Below are 22,519 nucleotides of genomic sequence, written 5' to 3' on the forward strand. Positions count from 1 at the left end.
GTTGGAATGTATGCTAGGTAGACTGATAACACCGTGACACTACACTGTAAATGGTCGCCCTTGAGGCTACGAAATGGAAGGAGTGTCTATTTTGTTCACTTCCGAGGAATTTTTTCTTATCACACTGCATGTGAGGCACCTGGCTTTAGCGAAAACGATCCACCACAACTGGTAACAACTGATACCATATTGTGCGGAACTTCCCGTCTTCTAATCACTGACACTTACTTCAAACGCCTTGTAGGAAACTTTCACATCCTCCAGGGGATTTATTGTAGCTTGCGAAGAATAGATTCGCTACTTGAATGATGAACTGGGCTCACTTCTATTCCCTCAACTACTTGGGTATCGTTTGACGAAGCATCTTCATTGCAGCACTGGTGCATCTGAGGCCATCATGCAGCCATCATCGTTCACCACATCCAAAGCGACGCAAACCACAGACTTTTGCGATTAATTAATCCATCGTAGTCACTTGCGGGAATTGCTGGGCACTCAATCTAATGGCAATTTAGAAACGGCAAACGTCACAAGGTACAAAAACGGCAAAAGAAGCGACCTTTAACGGATTGATAGGAGCAAACAACGCTGTGCCTGTAGTCCGCACATCAACATCGCACATCGGTCTCGGGGCCAAGGTTGGTGCGTTCGAGGACGGCGAAAGAGGCGAATGAAAATAGTTGCGCCGGACATGCGCCCCAACCGTCGCCCGTACGGCGGCTGCGTCCGCGTCGGATCTGTCAAATGCGGGCGAGTGCCGGGAAAACTCGACACCAAAACAAACCCCTCCGCAAACGCAACAGACACCCCCAGCCAGGCAAGGGCGCCCGAGCGACGCTGGAAGCTGTCAGCCGCTTCCGTCAGCGCAGGCAATCAGCTGGAAGGGATCTTTTGCGTCTTTTCCCGGGGATCAAAGCAATCGTGGGTAATTTTCTATCAACTGTCAAAACGCATCAACCGTTCAAATGAAGCACCACGTGCTGCGTGATTGTCCTTTCGGAAACTGTTGACTGTTTAAAGATGCGAGAAACCGACACGTAAACCAACTTTTTGAAAATCTTGCTTTGAAATACACCTGAACTTGAATTTTTAACTGCACATATACAGCTATCCAAGGCTATACACTGCTGAAAATAAACATCAACAGAAATCCAAGAGAAGATTAGTTTATTGGCGTAGCGAACCATTTGTTTATTATTGGGAAGAAACTCAATATGTAAACTTTGCGAATTTGCTGATGTTAGAAGTTTGTTAGAAGTTGAGGCAAGCAAATCTACCCGCAACCATTTTGAAGGAAGTGACATCTCATGGTTGCGAAGCTGATGAGCTCTGTAAATAATCACAATTTGGCAAGCCATTGATGTTGGAGATGTTTGGATGCATCTCTTGATTAGATGTATGTAGCATATTCACAGAAGTCAATATACCAAACGTTCTTTCCATGTGGATAATTTGTTAGTCAGTAAGTCAATCACCTATCAAAAATTGTGTTTATAAATGTACACCTTAGGTTTTTTGTGGATTTTCCAAATACGTTCAACAATAACTGTGTTGCACAGTAACTGAGTAATAGATCAATTTAGGAACACTAATTGTAGCAGCATCTGTATAATAACTAGCAACTCAATTCGAAAAGTCCAGGTTAGTAGCTTTAGGTAATTTTGAAAATGGTTGAAGTATATAACAATTCAATTTAATAATAATTTATTGTTATGAATAACTCCATTTATTTATGTGTTATGTTTGACATAGTCTCTGTAAGACTTATGAATGCTTTGATTTTCTATGCGCTGTATATAACTTTTGTTGTTTTTTTTGTTTGTTCGATTACTATCATAACCTTAGAAGTTATTTTAAATACACCTTCAAAAAGGATAAGAGTAACTCATTTCAATTCGTCAAGAGCACTCAGCGAACTATTTGTAGCTCAAATTGCATCGGAAGGGGAAGTTAGGTCCTTCAATTTTCCCCCCATTTTCCAAACTCAAACCATGCTGTTCTCTCTGTTTCCTTTTCGCCCTCTCTCTCGCTCTCGAGAAAAAATGCTCTCATCGTGCGAAACAGCCGCGTTCGCAAGCTCGTGTCCTCGACCCGAGTCGCTTCGGAAAGTGCTGCAAGGATACATCTTTCTGGCAGCCTGCCTTCAGCGGGCCCATACTGATGCGCTTTACTCTGCCCGAACTCGCGCGAAACTAGGACGCGAAAAAGTTTTACTATTGCCACTACGATCATCCCTCTCCGGTTCCGGCCGGTACCGCGCTTCGCATTCCCCCATCCCCTTTCGACCGGGAAAACCCCCCCGGCAGCTCGAACACGGGACAAGATAAGTGTCCGTGCGGGTAATGGACACGATGCGGTGTTGGAGCAAGGCCTATGTAGGGATAAGTGTGAGTTTTCTTGTTTGTTTTCTGCTTTCGTTTTGATTGCCAACAGCATTTCGGTATTTTTCGATTTTTCCTCGGATACTTTTTTTTCCCCCCGCAAAAAGCCAAAGCGTTGGCGTCAAGCAAACTGGGAGTGGAGTGAAGAAGGGGGGGGGGGGGGGGCGGGTGGTTTTAGAATGACGACCCCATCGTCACGACCGGTGGCACGCTCGATGCACATGCATGCTGCAGCCGATTGCGAGATACATTGAATTGCAGATATTCATAGAATCCATTAAATTTGATGACAAACTTTTATTGTTTGTTTTATTCTAGTTTGCTCCCCACCCGTGTTCACCAAACACGGCTTCCGTTTCCGCTGCTATGCTGCATTTTTCTTTCTTGAAATAGATGTCACGCTTCTATTATTGTGATGTAGTTTTCTGGGCAAAGATGTTTTGTGACGGAATGCATAGTGGTATACATTTTTATTATTAAAAGCTTATTCGTATGGTTCGATCAATGGTGAGATTTATTCTTTTCCATTCTTTTCGTAAGGATCTTCTTTCCAACCAAATAATTTTTCAAAGCAGGAACTATGTTGTTTGGAAGTTTTCGCCGGTTAATTTAGTCATTTCATAAGATAAGAGGTTATGTGTCTTCCATCCTGAGGTTATACAGTGAAACATGATTGACACTATTAGGAACGACAGGAATACGCCCGAAAGCGCCGGCAAGGCTCCTCCGAAGCCGAACGCCCAACCGAAGCCGTCCGTGCAGTGGACCGTAATACGTTCCGGCATCGTGGCGCTGGACACTCGCTGGACCTCAGCATCCGCGACGCCAGCGTCGAGTGAGATCCCGGCACATCCGGCGTATTTTCCCCCACGTTCAGCCCCATTCCCGGGCACGACTTCGTCGGCCTTCGGCAACCGGGAAAAGGCCTGTTGGTCGCATGCCCCCGTCGACGGTGATTCAAACGGTTTCCCTCCGCCACTGCGCCATCGTTGTTGGTGTTGAGGGAAAGGGAATGCGGTGCACGCAGGGTGAGGCCTTCTGACTGACCCAAATTTAAAGTCAAATAGGACCGGCCAGAAGCTTTTTCGCTGCCTGCCGGGTTCCGGTGCAAAACTCGAAACTCAATTATACGATGCATTGTACAGTCAAATTCGAACTGTTAGCTTTTCCGGCTTTTCCACTTCCGGTCCGCACTTCGGCCACCAGCGAGCGAGCATGCCGTGACGTTTGCAGAGATGCACCGACTTTTCGGCTGCGAAAGCGCCGGCAAAGTGACGACAGTGTTCGCTCCGTGTTTATGAGCGTCGAAACGCGGCGGTTGTGGCTTAGTGTGCGGGAAAAAAGGAATTCGCACCCGGCCTGGGAAAAATAAACCGAACCGAAAAGGCAAGGGTGACAAAAGGGCGGCAGGGCGGAAGGACGGCTTTCAACACTCAAGTTGCGGATTCGCTCGCGAAAGCCGTTTACCTCCGCCAACCACGGGAACACGGGATTCGCCGTTTTTCGCAAGGACTTTCCGCACGCTTCCCCCCACCGACCCGTTGTCCTTTCCGCCCGACCCGTGTTGCATCCACTCGAGCTAACCTCCAATCACGGCCACGCTGATTAGTTCGTGAATCGTACCGGCCCGAAAGCCCAACGTTTGGTTGCGGGGTTCGAGTTTCAAATAAACTCCGATGAAACCGCTGCTTTTGCTGCAAGCTTTTTACGATGAAGCCTTTCGGCGAACGGCATGTCACGAACCGATCGTGAGGTCAATCTCGTACGTCCCACGGTTCGTATCGACGGTTTGTTCCGGTCTTTTCGCCTGCTTAGGACAACTTTCCGAGCCGGGTGGAGGTTCCCTCTCACCGTCATTATAAATTCATCCAACTACGCTCGCAAAACACCACACACGTTCTATTTTTGAAACTTTTGCCCCAAAAACAAAATATATCAATCTGTTTGAGGGGCTCGTGTTAACTACCTTAAAGGGAATCTCCATTTTGCTGTTAAAGTTAAGGAAACTGTTAGTTCTGCAACTCGGTTCGATTTCAATTTAAAACGTATATTTTATTTAATTTCATTTTAATTATTGGATAAATCATTGAGACGTAGTATTGTGTAATAATTGAAACATGTTTCTATGAACAAGTGTAATTATCAAATCACGCTTTTTGCTATCGATATTATCCTAGTTTGTTATCCGAAATCCTATAAACATTGGTGAAGATGTTCTTTATGTCTCACAGAATACACAGCATACAGAACAAGAAGGATTTTTTGGTTCAGCGTTTGAACTATTTCATAATCGTAATTCATTTGTGACCCAAACGTTTTAAGTCCATTTTTCACTGTCAAGTATGTATTTCATTGTGATAATTCAATATTTATCTCAAAATTGCTTCTTACACTCATATGTTAAATATACTACTAAAAGAAATATGCTACTAAAAACCATATTTCAAGGATAAACGTTTACAACAGAAATCTCTTATAGCTAAAAGAAAGGTTTCATAATACAGAAAATTCAATGTTCTTATACACAATTCTAAAGTGAACAGTAAGTTGAAAGTAAAGAATGAAAATAAGTATAAACGCATTATTTAGCATTATTTTCTATGGATCGATTCAAAATGGATATAGCTTATGCTTTCAACTGTCACACTGCTGCTCGTTCAACGAAGTATCTTTTCTGGTTTCGTTAGATCGTTTTACCCAACAACTTACTGCTAAAAACTGTACCAAAAATTAATCTCCAAATTGACAGGCCAAATTGACTAGGTCTATGAAATGTAACGAAATATTGTTAAAATTTAATCTTCCACCTAACCGAATCCGGCACAAGGTCTATGTCGCCGTTTATTTGATTTGTCCGTCATTTGTGCCAGAGCAGTCTCCATATGTGGGCACCAGACACAGGCAACCAATCTGTGTCGACCGTATCCCGGCTGGTGTTATCCAGCCTATCTTGTTGTTTGGTAAAGTATTCCCTCCCAGCCAAATGTATCGCCGTTGCAACGAGGCCACGGAACACAATAGTCACCGCCTGATACCACAGTAATACACAGTACCGTTCGATGGGGATCCACCAGGTTTCCCTTCGTTCCTCTCCGCCCCATGGCGGACGTGTCATGCTCGGTTTTGGCTGCATATCTCACATCACCTGTCATCGGCGAACGGTAGTAAAGTAGAATTTACTGTCCGCTGCGGGCCCGACCGACCGTGCAGTCGAGGCTATCGATTACTACCACTCCCGAAAGCCGGAAACTTCACTCCCTGCCCCTGTGAACCCTTTCCTCTATCGTTCTAGAACTGCATTTCAACCAACTGCTCGAGCAGATGGTGATGATGATTTGAATTCGAAAGCGCATCTTGTTGAATAATTTAATTGCCATCGATTCGTTCTCGCCTCGAGGACGTTCCAGAGCGTGTCCTCGGTGCCAACGTTACTATGCAGCATGGACGGAGTTCACAGTAACGTGACAATGCCGAAATCAACTGTCAGAAATAGGTACTCGAGACTGATATTTACCAATTCTGCCTGTGTTTTTGGGTAATAGTTTTCAACGAAATGGATATCCCAGTAAGATTCGTAACGGGGTATTTTAAATATAGATGCAACATGAAAAATATCCCGGTTTGAATGTGAATATTTCATATGCATTAAAGAAATCTCGTTCATTTCCACCAGATTAGCTTCTAATGTAGGAGGACTAATTTACTTAATGAGATAAACTAATCAATTGACTGTAAAGTGCACTCTCTTCATTAAACGAAGCATTTATGAGCCATCTTCCATTTTCAGAAAAACCATGTTTGTTGAAATAAATAATCCCATTTTGATTTTTACTCGACGGATGTGTTTACTATTTTCAACGAGGTGTTAAAACTCAAAAATACTTATGAAATCTCATATTTAACATAATCACTGATTGGATATCAACCAGAACCATTTTAATGGAGGCAAAGAAATCACCCCCTTTTTACTCATAATAATATTTCCCGGAACAATACCTTCATACCAACGATATTCGAAGGACTATCAAAATTCCTCTAGAATCGAGTTTGCTTCCCAGAACTACCATTACTGAGAGCGTTCCAGTATCAAAACACACCCGTTCCCAAGTCCGATCGCTAGTTTCGCCGCTCGGCTTAAGCACCCCAGCTGCTGGTCGCTGATAACTTTCCACGAATTTCAACCACCGCTCGGCCGGCGTTCGCGTCTAATTATGAAATATTCAAATAAACAAAAGGCATATTAAATTTCACCGAGCGGATTTTATTTATTCATCGGCCGCGAGAATGGCTCGTCGAAAGTTCACCGTGCACTTCCGTTCCGTATGTGAAGGGATTTTCACGGCGCTATGGCGGTGGTGTCGGTGGACACCCACGTACGTGTACCCATGCCAGATGGCAACCGGGCGCCTCCATCGGTATGGAAAACTCGGGCAGCACCGATGAAGGGTTGAACGGGTTTTTTGCACCCGAGCATCGCTTTCCAACGACCTCCCACCGGACAACAATCCGAATCGGACCGGGAAGCGCACGATAACATAAACTAGGGGCTTCCCTTGTTTTTCACGCGGGAATACGGAAAACTTCCCTGTTTTGCACACACATTTTGTTGATTTTTTTTCCTCCTTTTTCGCCTGCGCTCGTTCGTCAAACAAATACAAACGCACAAACGGTGGTAAATTTTACATGATTTTACTCATCGCTGACTGAAGGACTGGCCACCGGGGCGAGGCGGAATTGGGGGGGGGGGGGGGGGGGGGGGGGGGGAAGCATTATGAGTAGTTCAAGGGCTTCGACGGCACGTTCAACAACTTTATGCAATATTCACTTGCTGCCTGGAAGAAGCAAAAGTGCAAACAATGCGATGGTGAGAAAAACCGGGGCGTGGGAAATAATTTGTAATTTTAAACCCAACTTTGTTTTAACGAATCTCTCTCGTTCTTGGGAAACGCTAAATGGTGAATGTTATTGCAAGATTTCCTAGCATCTGATAACATTTAGATCGCGATTCCCCGCTAATAAACACAACGTGTTTGATGCTGTTAGCAGGAACTTGGCGCAATTTTCAAGTGATTTAATCTTATTTGTCATTTTTTATAAATGAATTGGGAATAAACTCAAATCGTTCTTTATGGTTGTAGATGCACTTTATGGTTGTTGTTCTTCTCCTACCTACCCACTTCTTGTCCTACCTTTCAACACTGTAATGTTATTTTTGGTTCAATTTTTAAGTTTTCAAGCAAGGACCAACCTCGCCGCAATAGAAAGAGCTAAAAATATATTGGTTTATAGAGAGAATTGAACAGACTTTTGGTTTTACACTTTTCCGAATATCTGGTGCTATAAATAATTTCGTAGACCCTAAATCATAAAAATATTAATTTTCCATTCTTACCATATGTTGATGAATCCTTTCATTCCAAAGCGATGATGAAATGTATTTTCTTTGTTTCGAATTCTCTTTGGTCTGTGTGTTACCAAAACTAAGAGTTTTGCAATAGTCAAGGAGCATCAAATAAGTATTCAATAACTTTAATTCCATGTGTACTATCTGTTGCAGCTTCATGTAAATCTAATACGAAGGCCTTATCATATACATTAAAGAAATAGCAAGAACTTACAAAAATACCTTAGCAAGGTACAAATCAAACATTATGTTTTGTATAAAAGTGACCACTTCTATACTATGGAAAAACAGCATATTTGTTTTACTTATTTATTTGCTTATTAGATCCATCGGACATTATTTGTCTACATGAATACGAACTTATACTATACTTATAATTGAACTATATTTTTAACAACTTAAAAAACATATCTAATTATTGATCGAAACTAATCGAAAGTCAACGAAAATAGACGATTTCAAAAGAAGAATTTCTGGAAATTATATTAAAATTAGTTTTTCTACCATGTGTACACATTTTAACCCATCTATATGAATCCATTCAATGCATTCAAATTTGTTCACATGAGGCGCGAGCTTTTCTTATAACCACATATCCCTGCTGAAAATATCTCCCAGCTCAACAATGCCATCCGAAAATCCCAATCTCCAATCAGCCGGGCCGCAACTGCAGACAAGGCTAGCCGAGAACCCGACACGAGCCCGACAAATGAATAAAGTTTGCATATTTCTTTCCTGTTAAAATGTCACGACACACCCACCGTGTAGGCGAACCGCACCGAAATAGCGATGGTGGGAAAAAAAATGAGGTCCTTCCAGCAGGACGACCAACGACGCGCGCGTGTGTGTGTGTGTGGGTGAGGCGTAAGTAATCGCGTCGGGCCGAGAATGTTCGCCACTTTCGGCCACGCAGCGTATTCCCAAAAGTGCCATTTATCAGTCGCGACAATGTAACGAAGCCGTTGGATAGTCTCGGGGATCCCCAACCCTGCACCGTTCGCGCCAACCTCTTCCCACCCCTCATGGCAAACCCTGCTTTGCCTGCTAATGGCCGGGTTGTAAGAGTGTAGCTCTCATCCCAAGACCCTCATTGGCGCTCGGCGAGGACGGTTCTCAGGGCTGACAATCAGCGGAGATTAGCATTACAACATGCAAGAAGATGGTGAAGAAAAGAAAGCTGCTCCAAACTGGTGGCGGCGATGGAATTGAATCTGTCCTGTCCACCCCCGCGCGTCCATCCGATGGGGGTGGTTACTTTCCACTTCATTCTCGTTGAAACATGTACGGAACGATAGTGGAACGAAGTTGGTTGGAGGAATGAGGAGGTGGAATGGAAACCGGAACGGCATGGAACTACTTTCAGCGGCCATCGAAAGTCGTCTGCATGTCGACCGGAGCCCTAGAGTTGAGTCATTGGAAGGCCAACAACAATATCATCCAGCAGCGTCTGGTGAGATTTCTAGTTACTTCGTCCGAGTAACGCTGCGGATGGAAATCCCGGAAAGTTCCGCCACCGACAGAGTGTTTGGGCAATTGCTGAGAGCCATATTGAATTTGAATAAACAGTCATTTCGTCGGGTACCACTTGGGTCGGGAGAGAAAGATTCTTGGAAAATCCCCCGAATGGCCAAAGTAGTGTCCAGCAAGTGATGAATTTTGGCACGAATTAAAACTATACGCGCCATCCGTTCCGATGGATGATGCCGATGTGCTTCCAAGAACTTCTAAACCGAAGTGTTTATTTTTAGGAACATTCCGATTTTCATGGAGCGGGGGAAAATCCGCATGGATGCACACGATACCATTAAAAGGAAAGCTTACTGCTTCCAAGAAATATGAAAATCCAAAACTACACCATCCTAGAACGAGTTGCATCATTGAGAGTTTTCACTTCGCAGCACGATGAAATAATAGTTCGGCGAACTGATTAGAAAACTGCTGACGAAACTCCCATGCCCCTTACGTTAGGCCGACCCGGGGTTTGGCCTTTTTGTTTTTGTTTTCCCATCAACATCATCATAACCACCGTCCCCTGGGGCCGGATCGTCGCCTGATTGTCCTTTGACATCGAGAGAAAGCGAGGAAGCAGCCGCGAACAGCCAATAATAGTGTGGCATTTAATCTCTTGCCAGTCCCGCCCGGAGTTCCGGTGTCCACCTTCCCGAACCCACCCACCGATCTCCTGGTCCTGGGTCACGCTGTCGCGCGAGCGTGTCACCGGACACTTTAGTCCGTCTGTTACCGATTGGGAGATTTTTTTTCTTCTCCCTCCTCACGCCACCCATCCGAAGGAAAAGAGACACGCGTAAACAGCGGGCTGGGAAGGGAAGACACAACTGCCGCAAAGAAAATGAGCCCCACAATCGAAGGGTGCCAACTCATCTACATTTGATCGAGAGCTGCCGAACTTTATGGCGAACGCTGGATGGCAGACCGAATCCACGAGTTCCACGAGCCACGGAGCAGCGAAGAAAACAACGTAGAAAGCGTGCGTCGGGCCGACGGACAATCAGACCGGCTCCTCCTTTCCATCCCTCCCCCTTTCTAGGATGCCCTCGAGAGCTCACCCCTAACACCGGCGTATGGCGCGCACAATTCTGCTGATCTTAAAAGGCGACATCGAGTCTGCCTACATTAGCCATATTATTGTATTATTCTTTATGTAACGCAACCAGCCCGCCTTCCGCCCACTCAGTCGGCGTCCAACCCCATCGCTACCGCGCCCACCTTCCACCCCACACCGTGCGCTACGCGTGGCGTGAAAGTATTGCGTGCCCTTCTAGCCGATTTTGCTAGCCATCTTTTTTTTTTCGGGGCGAAAGTGCTGACTTCTCCACCGCAAGGAAAGGGAAAGAAGCAGCTTTCGCGCGAACTTAATACACACCACCACGGGACGTCCCGCCAGGATCATCCTCTCCCCCTCCCCAAACGACGAAACAGAATCTAAAATGAAGCAATCGCGCTCGTCGGACGAAGAATGTCATTAGGAATCGGCTCCACCGGGTGGCCCTCGGAGCTGAGACGGTGGTGAATTCCGCAACGCGGAGAAGTGTCGCCAATGACTTGGAGCTTTTCGCATACGGCTTTTCGTTTCCGCCGGACCGGAGCAACTTCTAGAGGGAAAAGTGATAGGCACGCGGGAAAAGCGTAGGACTTGGTGCCGGTTGGAGGACTTTCATTCGGTACCGGATCGAACCAAGATTCTACAGCAGAATTGATTGGAATCAAAGCAAAATCATGAGTAAATATTTAAAATGGAAAGCTTCTGCCACAAAAATCTAAACATTTCACGTTGGATTTGGAGCCTTTCATGAAAGTGTCGCCAATTCAGCATAAAGATTCGTGGTATTTTTTCTTTATTTTTATTCCAAGTTTTAATTTCATTGCAATTTTCATTAAAATTGAAGCTTTAAGTAGAAATAATCGTCGACCGCTTTAAATTAGAATGAAATCATAAGTTATAACTCGTAGCCGAATTCGGAAAAATAATAGTTTCACTCTATTTCGTCTATTTTTCATTTGTTACGAATGGTTTATTACAACATTCTACCATCGAAAGGTTTACTGTACGGAAACGATTCAATTGTTGAATATTTATCTCAGGTTTCCCTCGAAATGGAAGAACTTGAGATTTTTTAAGAATGCTAACTACTTTAATTTTATTACTTTTTAGAAGTGAAAGGATGGTGATCTGTTGTTTTTTAACTTGAATGACTTATCAACACTAGCACAGGTGGACAATTTGATAGATTGATTAGAACCAGTTAATTTGAGCGATAGGTTTTAAAAGCTTTTAAATATCTTTGATAAACGATCTGCCTTTATACTGCAAATTATACACTTTTGCCTTATTTCTGTTTAACTTCATCATGTCAGAACTCAAAAGTTCACTAAACGTCTTATAGTCCCTGCTCTAGTTATCGATGACTTGTACGATTTCAAGGAAAGAATCCCTGGGGTCCAAGCGTGGTCCTCAAAAAATTGGTAATAAAAAAATCTTTATATTCCTCGTTTTATATATTTTTGTCAATCTATTCAGTGGAGTTGCGATTGCTGTTTTACTATCCCAAGCACATTCTTACTTCGTTATGAACTCGTTAAATGATTATTATTTTCAACTGTTACAAACATAGCAAAATAAATGAAATTTAAATGGCAACAGTTGGCATTTATTTTTTTAGTAAAACTTGTTTCAGCTTCAAACTGCGGTCATAAAATGCCACCTCGGTAACCTGTGCGCATCACCCAAGACACGTTTGCCAACGCGGCACGTACGAGAAATGAATTCCTCTTTAGAGCCTGGCGTGCATTGACTTCTGCTTCGCACCCGAGGAGCACAGAGGAAGAGAAATAAAATCATGAGCATAAAAGAAAAAATCTTCACCTCGGCACGGTTCTTTGGTGCGCATAAAAATGTTTACGATCACAACTTGTTTAATTGAATGTAAAATCTCTTAATAATATGTTTCGCACTCTCGATCCGAAACACCGGACGGGACCGGTTCGGAACGCCATTCGCCGTGGCTTTGCACCGCCGCGATGGCGGACAAATCTATCACACTTTTAAAATCTCCCTCAACCGTCGTACATTGCGTGCAGGTCCCTGAAGTGAACCTGTGGTTCGTGCGATTCGGTTTGGTAATTGAATTATTTCACCATTCCCAGCCAGCCCATCCGTCTTGGCGGTGCCAATACTTCCTCGGTACCGGAATGCAATTGCACCGCTGCACCTCGTGAGATCAAAACGGCATCGTGATCGGTCGTAAATCTTTATCGCTCTCAAAAATCGAGTCCCGATTGCGAGATTGGGTTTCGGGACGCTGGGAAAAGTAACGATCACATCGCAAGGATTCGTTGGACCTTCGAAAGAAAAAAAGATAAAATTAAAACAACACCAGCACAACGTGGCGATCCGCGACGCTTGGGTTTGTTTCCGGAAAGCCATTAATTTGCCAACAAACCCATCCAAAACTCCAACGCGGCCCGGCGAGCGCTTCGACGCGTCCAGGAATCACTTGTAAGGATGCACCGCCCGTTGCTTTTGCTTGTAATTTAATTCCCGAGTTTCCATTTCGTGGCCGGGTAATGTCTGTGGTTAAAAGTGAATTTATAAACAATAAATAACATCACAATTAAGCGAGCGAAAACCTACAAAATGCTTGAGCATTGGGCGGTGGCGAGGGACCGCTTCAAACGCGACCGAGCAGCATAGTTCTCGGCAGCCTTCCGAGAAGAGCCCACCGCCGTCCTTTATTTCTCCTTCGAACGATCGTTCCTCCTCGAGCCGACTTTCGGGGTGGTGTCCGATGATAAACGATCCAACGAATGCCATGAAAAATTGATTTCGAGGTAAGAACTGCGTTGCCCAAGCGAGTTTCTTCGAGACGGGCGCGCGCAAGAAAACTCCCAGCTTACATTTGTGTGTGGTAATTGAAGCTTTTAAAATTTGCCTTCGCGTCTCTAATGCCTGGCGAGGGGGAATTTGCATGCTTGCGAGCGCCAGGACAGCCGAAAGGGAAACCAGTCCGACCCAGGGCCAACGAAAACGAACCCCCGAACTCTGATTACTATCATTATGCGGAACGTTGCAGGCCGCGGTCTGGGGTTGTAATCGGTCCGGTTACTTGGCCAACCGAACCGTGGACGTCAATTTTGATGCATAACTAAGTGCTTCATTTAGCGTGATCGTGATGGTAATGAATCATCGACGCTACCGGAACGAATGGCCAAAGAATTGGTTGGTTAACTCGTTCTCATTGACTCCGGAGAATCTCACAGCCAATGGCGTTGTTTGATGCCGATTCGCAATCGATGATAAATCACGGTTTTGCAGCTCGTGCACCAACAATGTTCGAAACAATTTACCAAAACAAATCTTCCATGATGAATACATTAATCAATGCTTAATTTGACCTGTATCCGACGACCTATTCGTTGCACAAATTTTCTCTAATGATACGGTAAGAAAATTTTCAATAATGTTCATTGGGAAAAATATGCATTATCTTTGACATCGTTAATTCAATAGTTTCCTTAGCTAATTTAAAGACGTTTTCAAATTCCTTGAAATTTCGACATTAATTTAATTTGATTTTTTAAATATTAATATTTACAAAGATTTCATCAGTATGACTTGAAGTTCCCTAACTTTCCCTAACCTCACATACTAAACTTTCTCTTTCTATTCTTTTCCCACATTCTATTCATTGCAGGTTGAACAGGTGTCTAATAGCACAAAAGAAACGCTTATAATTAATGAGCACCTCATAACCAATTCCGTTTCTTTCACTAAGAACCGCTAGCTGAATACCTTTAAGGAAACCTACCTTCCTAGAAGTGTACATGGGATATACAATTGCACATTATAAGAAAACTGTAACCACCTGAGAGTTGATCAGTTTCAACGTGGCTTGCTCCGGTTCAAGATGAAGTTCTGGATCCGGTACCTGAAGCGCCAGGAGGCACTTTTTCGTGCGGAGTACAAAACTCCGCTGGAGCTTTTCGACAGTGCGTGCAATATTCTGATCCGGTGCTTCGCTATCTGCGGTGGTGAGCGGATGAAGCCGGGCTACACGCGACGGAATGCTCGGCTAATCTTTCTGGTGACGGATCTGATCCTGTACCTGCTCGTCAACGTGTACTCCATCGCGCTCGTGTGGGGTTCTCTGATGGATGTCGTGTTCTGCTTCGTAACGTTGGGTATTGCCATACAGGTGCGATTCAATAACTTCGAAATGTTTCGGCTTAAGTTATTCCAAATTCCTAAAGGAGCGAATTCGTGTAACTTCTTTCGGTAGATCTAACGGCTTTGTTTATATATCCTCCCTATCCAATACAATCTGTGGTCCGAAAAAGTCTCACTCCTTTTCTTTGCCTACTTGGATCACAGGGATTGGCGAAGATCGAAGCCTTCACCTGTCCGGAACTGAACGATCTTCATCTCTACAATATGCGCCGCTTTAAGGAGGCACCTCGATATCCGGAGGTGAACGACTCTCTCTTCCACACGGCTACCATGTGCAAGGTGTTCATCCGCATCCTGGCCTTTGGTTTCTCGGTAGTGTTCATCGTTATCAATACGTACGCCATCCTGATGCCGCTGGTAAAGGGTGAACTGTTGCTGGCGTTCGGTTTCTATCTACCCTTCCTGGACTTTCGCAGTCCGCTCGGGTTCGCCATTAACTGGATCTATCAGTCATTGCAAGTCCTCGAGGGTGTCGTCGGCCTGATGGCGTGCGACTGCTGTCTGCTCTTTCTCATCGTCAATGCTACCGGCCAGATGGACCTGATCATCATCTACCTACGCAGGCTAACGCAGCTTGTCGAGTGCAATTCTGGGGACAGACGTGGGCAGCGTGATGTGGAGATCGAAGAGTTGATCGGTGCCATCGTACAAAAGCATCTGGAACATACCAAGTGAGTAATATTCATATTGTTTCCATCTAATACCCCTCTGGTGATCACGCACTGCTCCCAAATAGATACGTCACCGACATGGATATTCTGTTGAAGACACAGTTCTTTATCAATTTTGGCTGCATTATTTTTGAGCTCGTCGGTTCACTGGCGATTGTTGTGAGGGTAAGTTAGCTGCCCATTGCTTTTAGTACTTATAAAAATCATGTACACTTTCTCAATCCACACAGTTTCCCTGGTACCCCGGAATGGCCATCGTTCTTATATGCACCATGCAGCTTTTCATCAACTGCTCCTTGGGAACTTATCTTTCGATTAAGGTTTGTCACGCTTTCTAACTGGTAGAATAAATCCATTCGCTCACTCCACGTCACTTTCTTGAACCACCCAGAACGATAAGCTCGTCAACGAAATTTACCACGTCAACTGGTACGAGCTGTCGACGAAGCACCAGAAAACGCTTCAGCAAGTGCTGCTCTGCGCTCAGCGGCCGGTCGTTCTGTCCGATGGCTTTTCCGCCATTGATTTGTTCAACTTCGTTGAGGTACGCTAAATGTTTGCAGGGTCAATTTCATTGCGACGTATACAAATGTGTTTCTCCTCCCACAGATTTACAAGAAGATTTACTCGTATCTGATGGTTCTCCAGAAAGTGAGCTAAATAGTTCAATCGATTACCATCCCTAAAGGTTTTCTTTATTTTTCTTACAATTTGACTACACATTCTTACATCGAACGTGAAACTTGGGATGAAGCACGCCTAACTTGAGAAAACACTGCTTAACGATCCGAATTGTTTCCATCTAAACAGGAAAAGACAATCTTTATATGTTGCAAGCGAACCAATATATGATCGAAATTAATTTAAAAAATATAAATTTTCCAGACATGAGCTATCGCTAAAAGCCTATTCTCATGCCAAAAGAACATGTGTGCAAAGTTTTACTAAAAATGGTTCAGCCGTTTAGGAGGAGTTCAACCACTAACACCGTGGCACAAGAATTTTATATATTTCTTATATTATTCCATGATAATGTCCAAAATTTAAATTTACCGTTCATACCGGAGGGTTTGTTCGGTAATGATCGTTGTTTCATTACTTTCCGTCAGCAGAATGAACGACACTTATTAACGATGCCCTCAGAACTGTCATCACCCGAATATAGTGTGATTGGTCCACTGTGGAGACTCCGGACGACAAGGTGTTAATAAACAGTAGCTAACTGAATTCCAAAGTATTAGGTTTGCTCGCACCACAAGGACACCATCATAAATCTTCTGAAAACTGGTATATAATTGTTCACTTTCAGGGTGATTGCTTTTATTTCAATGACTCATCATCGTGATTAGACGAATGTCGAGAAATAGCATGCGTCAAGTACTGACCACTTATCGGTTGAGCAATTAACGTGTAGACGCGTGACAATGTTAGGCGGCGCAAAGCGATGCGTATGTCATGTCTTTCGTTGCACATCCCACGCCGGCAGAAGCTGCAGTTGTGAAAATTGGTTGGCCTTCAATGACGTTGGCTGAGAATAGCAGTAGATTTTTGGAAAGGCCGATGGACACGCCCCTCTGTTTTTGAAAAACAGAATGGTTTCTTGGAAAAGTATTGTCTGTCAACATAAAGTAACCAAAACGATGACAAGCTGTATAGATTCGTAGAATTGTGTCTTGAGCCAACCGTAAGCAAAGCACGCCTTAAAAAAAACATTGTTCCTTGGCGAGGTGCAGGCTGTTCAAATAAAGTAAGCTACGTCGCAAAATGAAGACAAACAACCAAATGCTGACGAAAACTGTATCACTTAGTCGATTCGTTCGATGTTCACAGCTTCGATACTGTACATTATTCGGCATTAATTTCAGGTGCCATGAACAACGACGATTGCACAACCTCAACCTGATCCATGTTAGCTAATGTAAAAACATAAATTTAATTCGTATTTTATAGAATTAACTGATTCATATATTCGATAAAGAAGCGGTTGTCTGCAAGATCCAGTGCATATTGAAATAGCTCATATGGAAATTGTCCTCTACGAGGACGGAGTTTTCTTCAGTTCTTCGCGGTTTTCTAAAACTCGGCTCTCATGCGTCAATCTCATCAATCTGGTTAAATATTTAAACATGCTTTAGTATGGGTTTGTGTATGTTGGAATCTTCTTGCAACCCCACAGACTCAACAAACAACTGGTCGGGTCGTGAAGCCTATACGTAGAGCATTGACGTCGAGGTAGACGAACAGGTTTGAATCAGAACGAGGAGCATTTCTTCTCAGTACCCGTTTAGATGCCAATTAGTGAACAGTTAAGTTTTTACACCAGATTTTTGGAGCCTCTGCCTGAACCACGCATAAAATTGAGTTTACAAATGTTCATTGATGTGCTGATGCTTTGTCAATGGCTTGTTTCGGAGATGCTGATACTAAATGAAGGGCTAGCGCAGTATGAAATCCCTTGTGACTTATTTTAAAAATTGATAAAAAATTGACTTTGACGTGAGGTGTTGTAGTTATGTTGTTGAAGTGTAATGTTTTTTTATCATGACATTGTTCATCGAACACTGTATCTGTTGTTCAATTTTAAAGCATTCTACAGAAAACAAACAAATACAACACTAGAACTAACACTGGGGGGAATTGCAATGTTTCTTTCGTTGCATCCCCCATGCAGTGTTTCGGTTCGCCACGCGCCATGAAGGACATATCCGGTCTTCTCCCATCATAGCTCAACTGATCGAGTTGTTAACATCTGTTTCTAGAACGTGTACCTTATCACCAAGGCCATATTGTGACAATCATTTCTTTTTCCATTAAAAATGTCTAGTATTTGGTTTTATTCTACTTGGAGAAGATCTATTGCTGCCAGATTATTTCCTTTACAAGCACTCGTTAGCCCACGAGTAGTCACAGTATGCATTTAGATCATGAGCAAGGCTTCAAAGCAGAAGGCATGTTGTGAAAGAAATCGTAGAAAAAGGATTTTGCAATAAAATAAAAAATTTCATGACAAAATCTTACTACCAAACGAACCTTTGACAGCTTATTCACCTAGGTCCGATGGAACGCGGTCAGTCATTTTCATTCCATCTTTATCGTTTTACTATTTACACTCAAAACAGGCACGTCAAATAGCCCGTGTTTGATACGAACGATACTGGTTGTTTGAAAACAAAGTATTCGGCACAATTTCCGTTTTGTTTATTTTAATTTCTAGCGAGTTACAGGTTAGTGATTTGTTAGTTAACTTTCTCAGCGCATCTCACATTGGTGTTTTGATTATGTTTTTCTCTTCTCAAAATGCCGAAAACATCATTTAGCAAACCATCCTATTCTTATAATCGCCAGAGTAAGTGCTCCCATAGAGGTGCTAGTAACTGGGTTGCAGTGGAATCAAATTCTATCTCTGGGACCAAATAAATACAATGGAGATATTTGTTCTTCTATGAAATGTTCTTTGATCTTCTTAGGAGTATTCCAAAGATAAACGTTCCCATTCCATGATAAATTAAGGCTCCAAAATTATTATTGTCCCAACATGTTGTGCTAATATACTGGATTTATTATGAATTTATCAGATATACCATGATTTCCTTAAGGATAAACAACTGCAAAATGCATTGGTTTATGAGAGGTTTATGAGGCCAATGCATTGATCTATGAGTAATTTTGCCGGTCGGTATGAAATATGCTTCAAAAATAAGTTACACTCAAAATATAATCAGTCTTTTCCAAGTTTTCTATACCACCACCACTATATGTACACGATGCCACAACTACATATAGGAAGCGTGCCACCATTTTAACATTTAACTATGAATAAAAATACGCTTTTTTCGTACAGTTTTTGATGGTTTACGATGAAAATAGATCGTTTTTCGATCATAATTGGAATAATTATGAAAAATGTTGTGTTCTTGACACTTATAAGTTACATCAAACTGTTAGATACATGACGTTCATCTTTCCAGGAACATGTTTCTGACGTGACAGGAGAAGATGCTGGGCACAAGCGTAAATCGGATAACACCGATGAAGAAACTAACTGCTGCTAACTTGAAGAACAAGGAAGAGTCTTTAAAAAAATATTTCGACATTGGGCTCTGGTGACAGGACAACCTGATCATGATTTGAACCTTTTACTAAATCTTCTGAGGAGCACTTCCGTGGGCTTTCGAAAGATGAACGAGTTTTATTAAAGACCAGGCTAGTACTTACTGAAATAATCAATTGTTTAATTGAAGTTAATAATCCGCAACTCTTTTAGGTGTAGCAATTTACTTCCGTCCTTAGAATCTCACAACAGTGGTGCTCAGTGGTGGATTTAACGGTGAGCGGACTGAGCGGTCGCGGGGGGACTCGAACCTCCAAAGCTCAAGTTTGCCAGATTTATACGTAAAGGAATATTCCATAGCATTCATCAACGTTTCTTAATCATCGACAGGTTGGAACTAAGAATAGAATAGAAATTAATGCTTAGAACCATAACGAAATATTGTAACGATAGGTATGTAATGAGAGTTGAAAACTAAGTATAAATTTTGTTTTTATAGCAAACCAATTAGAAACAGGTATGTTTGCATCAAAACCACAAGGTATATCAAGTATAAGACTAAAATAATGCGTTGCAAATCTTAAATAGTTGCATCTATTTGATATCGAGCAATGCACTTTAGACATATCCAGCTAGATGTAGCCATACATATAAAAACGCTGCATACCACTCCAAATGAAGATCATTTAATTATGCGTTATAAAACGAGTTACGTGTTCAAACGAGGGGGGTCCGCGAAAGCCGAGACAAAAATGAGCCATATTTCAAACAATGCAAAACATTGATAACGATAACTGCCAACCCACGCATCTCGCCATCGTCCGATCGTGGGGTGCGCCAAAGACAAACGAGCTGTGCAACCCTTTAGATCACAATAAAAATAAAGCACAAATCATACCTCATCATCCGAGGCGCAAGTGTTGCGAAGTGGCCCGAGTAAGCACAAACCTGTGGCGGTATCTGGGGTTGCTCGAAGGAAGACTACATTTCTTGGCCCTCAAACAAAAGGGTTCGGCCAAAGAAAACAAACGCTCAACCAATGCAAACGCCCCCCAGGAATGAAACCTTTGGCCCTGCGAGGCACGAAATCATTTCACTCAATTCAGAGCCTGAGAATGGCGAAACGGAACGAAGGAGATCGTTCGTTCCGGGAAGAGGACGAAAACAAAACACTGGAAAGAGGGACACCAACAATATGGTGTGCCCGATACGGCACAATCAACAGTTTCACCGCGGCACATGATGATTATACGTTTAAAATATTAGTTCATAATAAATTTCTGGACATAAATCTGGCCCCGGCGGGGTATCCCGGGCCATTCCGGGGCGGCTTCGGGGTGCCCACGGAACTCACGATGGCCCCTGCAATTAACATAAATGAATGGGAAATAATAATTTCACCATATTTCGCCACGCCACGTGTCACATTTCGCGCTTCGCTCGTGAACCCGACGCAACGGCTCAGCACACCAGAAGATTTCAGATCGTCCCTTTTCCCATTTTTCCCGACCGATCTCGGCCCCCCTTCTATACTCTGCTGCTCTGTGTTTTTGACGAACCCCGTTTTCAATTTTCTTTTTTCTTTCATTTATATATTTGACCAAAAATGGCAAACCCCGATCGCAACGGGAACGAGAACTCACGACCGACTGGCCGCGACGATAAATTAGCCATCTGCTACGGCATCCCGGGTCCACGTTGCTCCACGTTTCGGCATGTTTCGCCACTCGGCGTGCCACGCTGACGCTCGCGGCTAATAATTATCCTATCGCTAAATCAAAAGCTGTTATCGCCGCGCGCGCTGACTAACGGGACGGGAACGATGAGCCCAAAATTGGAAAATAATTTATGAATTAGAACCGGAACAGCGACTCTTTCCGGCCGCATGCAGTCCCTGGTTGTATGTATTTGACCATGCAGGACGAGCGACCGAGCTGACTGCTGGTGGAAAAGCTTGGACAACCGGGGATAGTTGTAGAAGGTCTCGATGAGAAGAAAGATAATGAATGAATTCAATCCGACAATTGCTGGGATTGCTCATTATTAAACCTTTGCACACGATAACCAAACGGGGCTTAATTTGAAGTAAATATAAATATCAAGTGAGTTAGTTTGGTTTTTACATAAGCCAAATATTTGCTTCACCTAACACTTTACATATTTATATTAACAATAATAAATGTATTCTATTGTTTATGTATTTCATTAACCAATCAATATTATTTATTTTTTCATCTTTTATCAAAACTATCTTTACTGACGTGAAGATTGCAAAGTATTTAAGAATGGTTTTCCTTGATAATAATAATCTTGAAATATTTACGTTTCTAATTTTATCTCCCTTGTTAACTTGTTAACTGATCGGTTTTGATCTGATGATTCCCCATGATTCCCCATTTCCCCCAACAGCCACCTAGCATAGTATGAAAATATGTTCCAATTTTAATAATTTGTCGAAATATTTGTCAGCAGTAAGTAAGTTCCAGTAAGCAAATCGACCAATGATCAAGGGTTAATTCCACCAAACACGGTGGTTTCCTTCTTCTCCCGATCGCCACAAACACCTTTAACGTGTGGGACGGAAAGAGGATTTAAATCCCGTTTTATCAAAACCACCGATGCTTAGCACGTAGGTGCTAGTGGACCGATTTTCCGGCAACAGCTTTGCGCTTGCTCGCATAGGTGTCGAGCCGTTAAGAGTTTACCCCAGCAGATGCTTTAACGAATCGACCTCGCCAATTGCGCGTAGGTTTAGTGGATGGTATACATTAGTAGGTCGCATACAATGCATGTTTTTGGGGCATTCATATGCATTTTAAATTTCACGATCGAAAAATAAAATCGATTGGAAATAAATGATGAACATTTGAAAGCATAGTATAATGAACATATCAAGAATAAAATGAATGTCAGAAATGATACAATAAAATTATTAATTTTTTAACATTATTTTATTTATTGTTTTTTGTAACAAAAAGTTTACTTTTATACTTTTACTTGTATGTATACTTTTACTTGTGCATAATTTGTCTATATATTCTGTATAGATGAATATACATATTCAGTTTGCATAAATGCAATACACCACATAAATTTTTTTTATTTGTTTTGCCATATCACTTTTTTTATTTATATTTCGAACATCAATTTTTCTACAACTTTTAAGTCACCGAAAAATCTCCCTGCTATGGACGAGGAAACTAAACAGGGAGATTTATCTCACTTTCGCCTGTGAACATAGCTCCAATATCCGATGTAGCAAAGGTA

General features: G+C 42.8%; 1 protein-coding gene across 1 annotated transcript; it reads left to right on the forward strand.

Annotated features, from left to right (window-relative positions):
* The first annotated feature begins 14,342 nt into the window (after positions 1 to 14,342).
* Positions 14,343 to 15,861, forward strand: LOC131264103 (odorant receptor 4-like). The gene is made up of 6 exons (XM_058266392.1): positions 14,343 to 14,498; positions 14,675 to 15,201; positions 15,267 to 15,366; positions 15,432 to 15,521; positions 15,593 to 15,745; positions 15,811 to 15,861. The coding sequence occupies exons 1-6, from the start codon at positions 14,343 to 14,345 to the stop codon at positions 15,859 to 15,861; spliced, it is 1,077 nt and encodes a 358-aa protein (XP_058122375.1).
* The last annotated feature ends 6,658 nt before the right edge of the window (positions 15,862 to 22,519 follow it).

Source organism: Anopheles coustani, chromosome 2 (assembly GCF_943734705.1).
Source record: "Anopheles coustani chromosome 2, idAnoCousDA_361_x.2, whole genome shotgun sequence".
In the NCBI taxonomy this organism is placed as follows: Eukaryota; Metazoa; Arthropoda; class Insecta; order Diptera; family Culicidae; genus Anopheles; species Anopheles coustani.

Bases quoted from the DNA above. Each gene is read 5' to 3' on its own strand.
- LOC131264103 (XM_058266392.1), top strand. From the start codon at position 14,343: ATGAAGCCGGGCTACACGCGACGGAATGCTCGGCTAATCTTTCTGGTG. The intron at 15,202-15,266 runs GTGAGTAATATT...GCTCCCAAATAG, and splicing joins AAGCATCTGGAACATACCAA to ATACGTCACCGACATGGATA. The intron at 15,522-15,592 runs GTTTGTCACGCT...TGAACCACCCAG, and splicing joins GAACTTATCTTTCGATTAAG to AACGATAAGCTCGTCAACGA.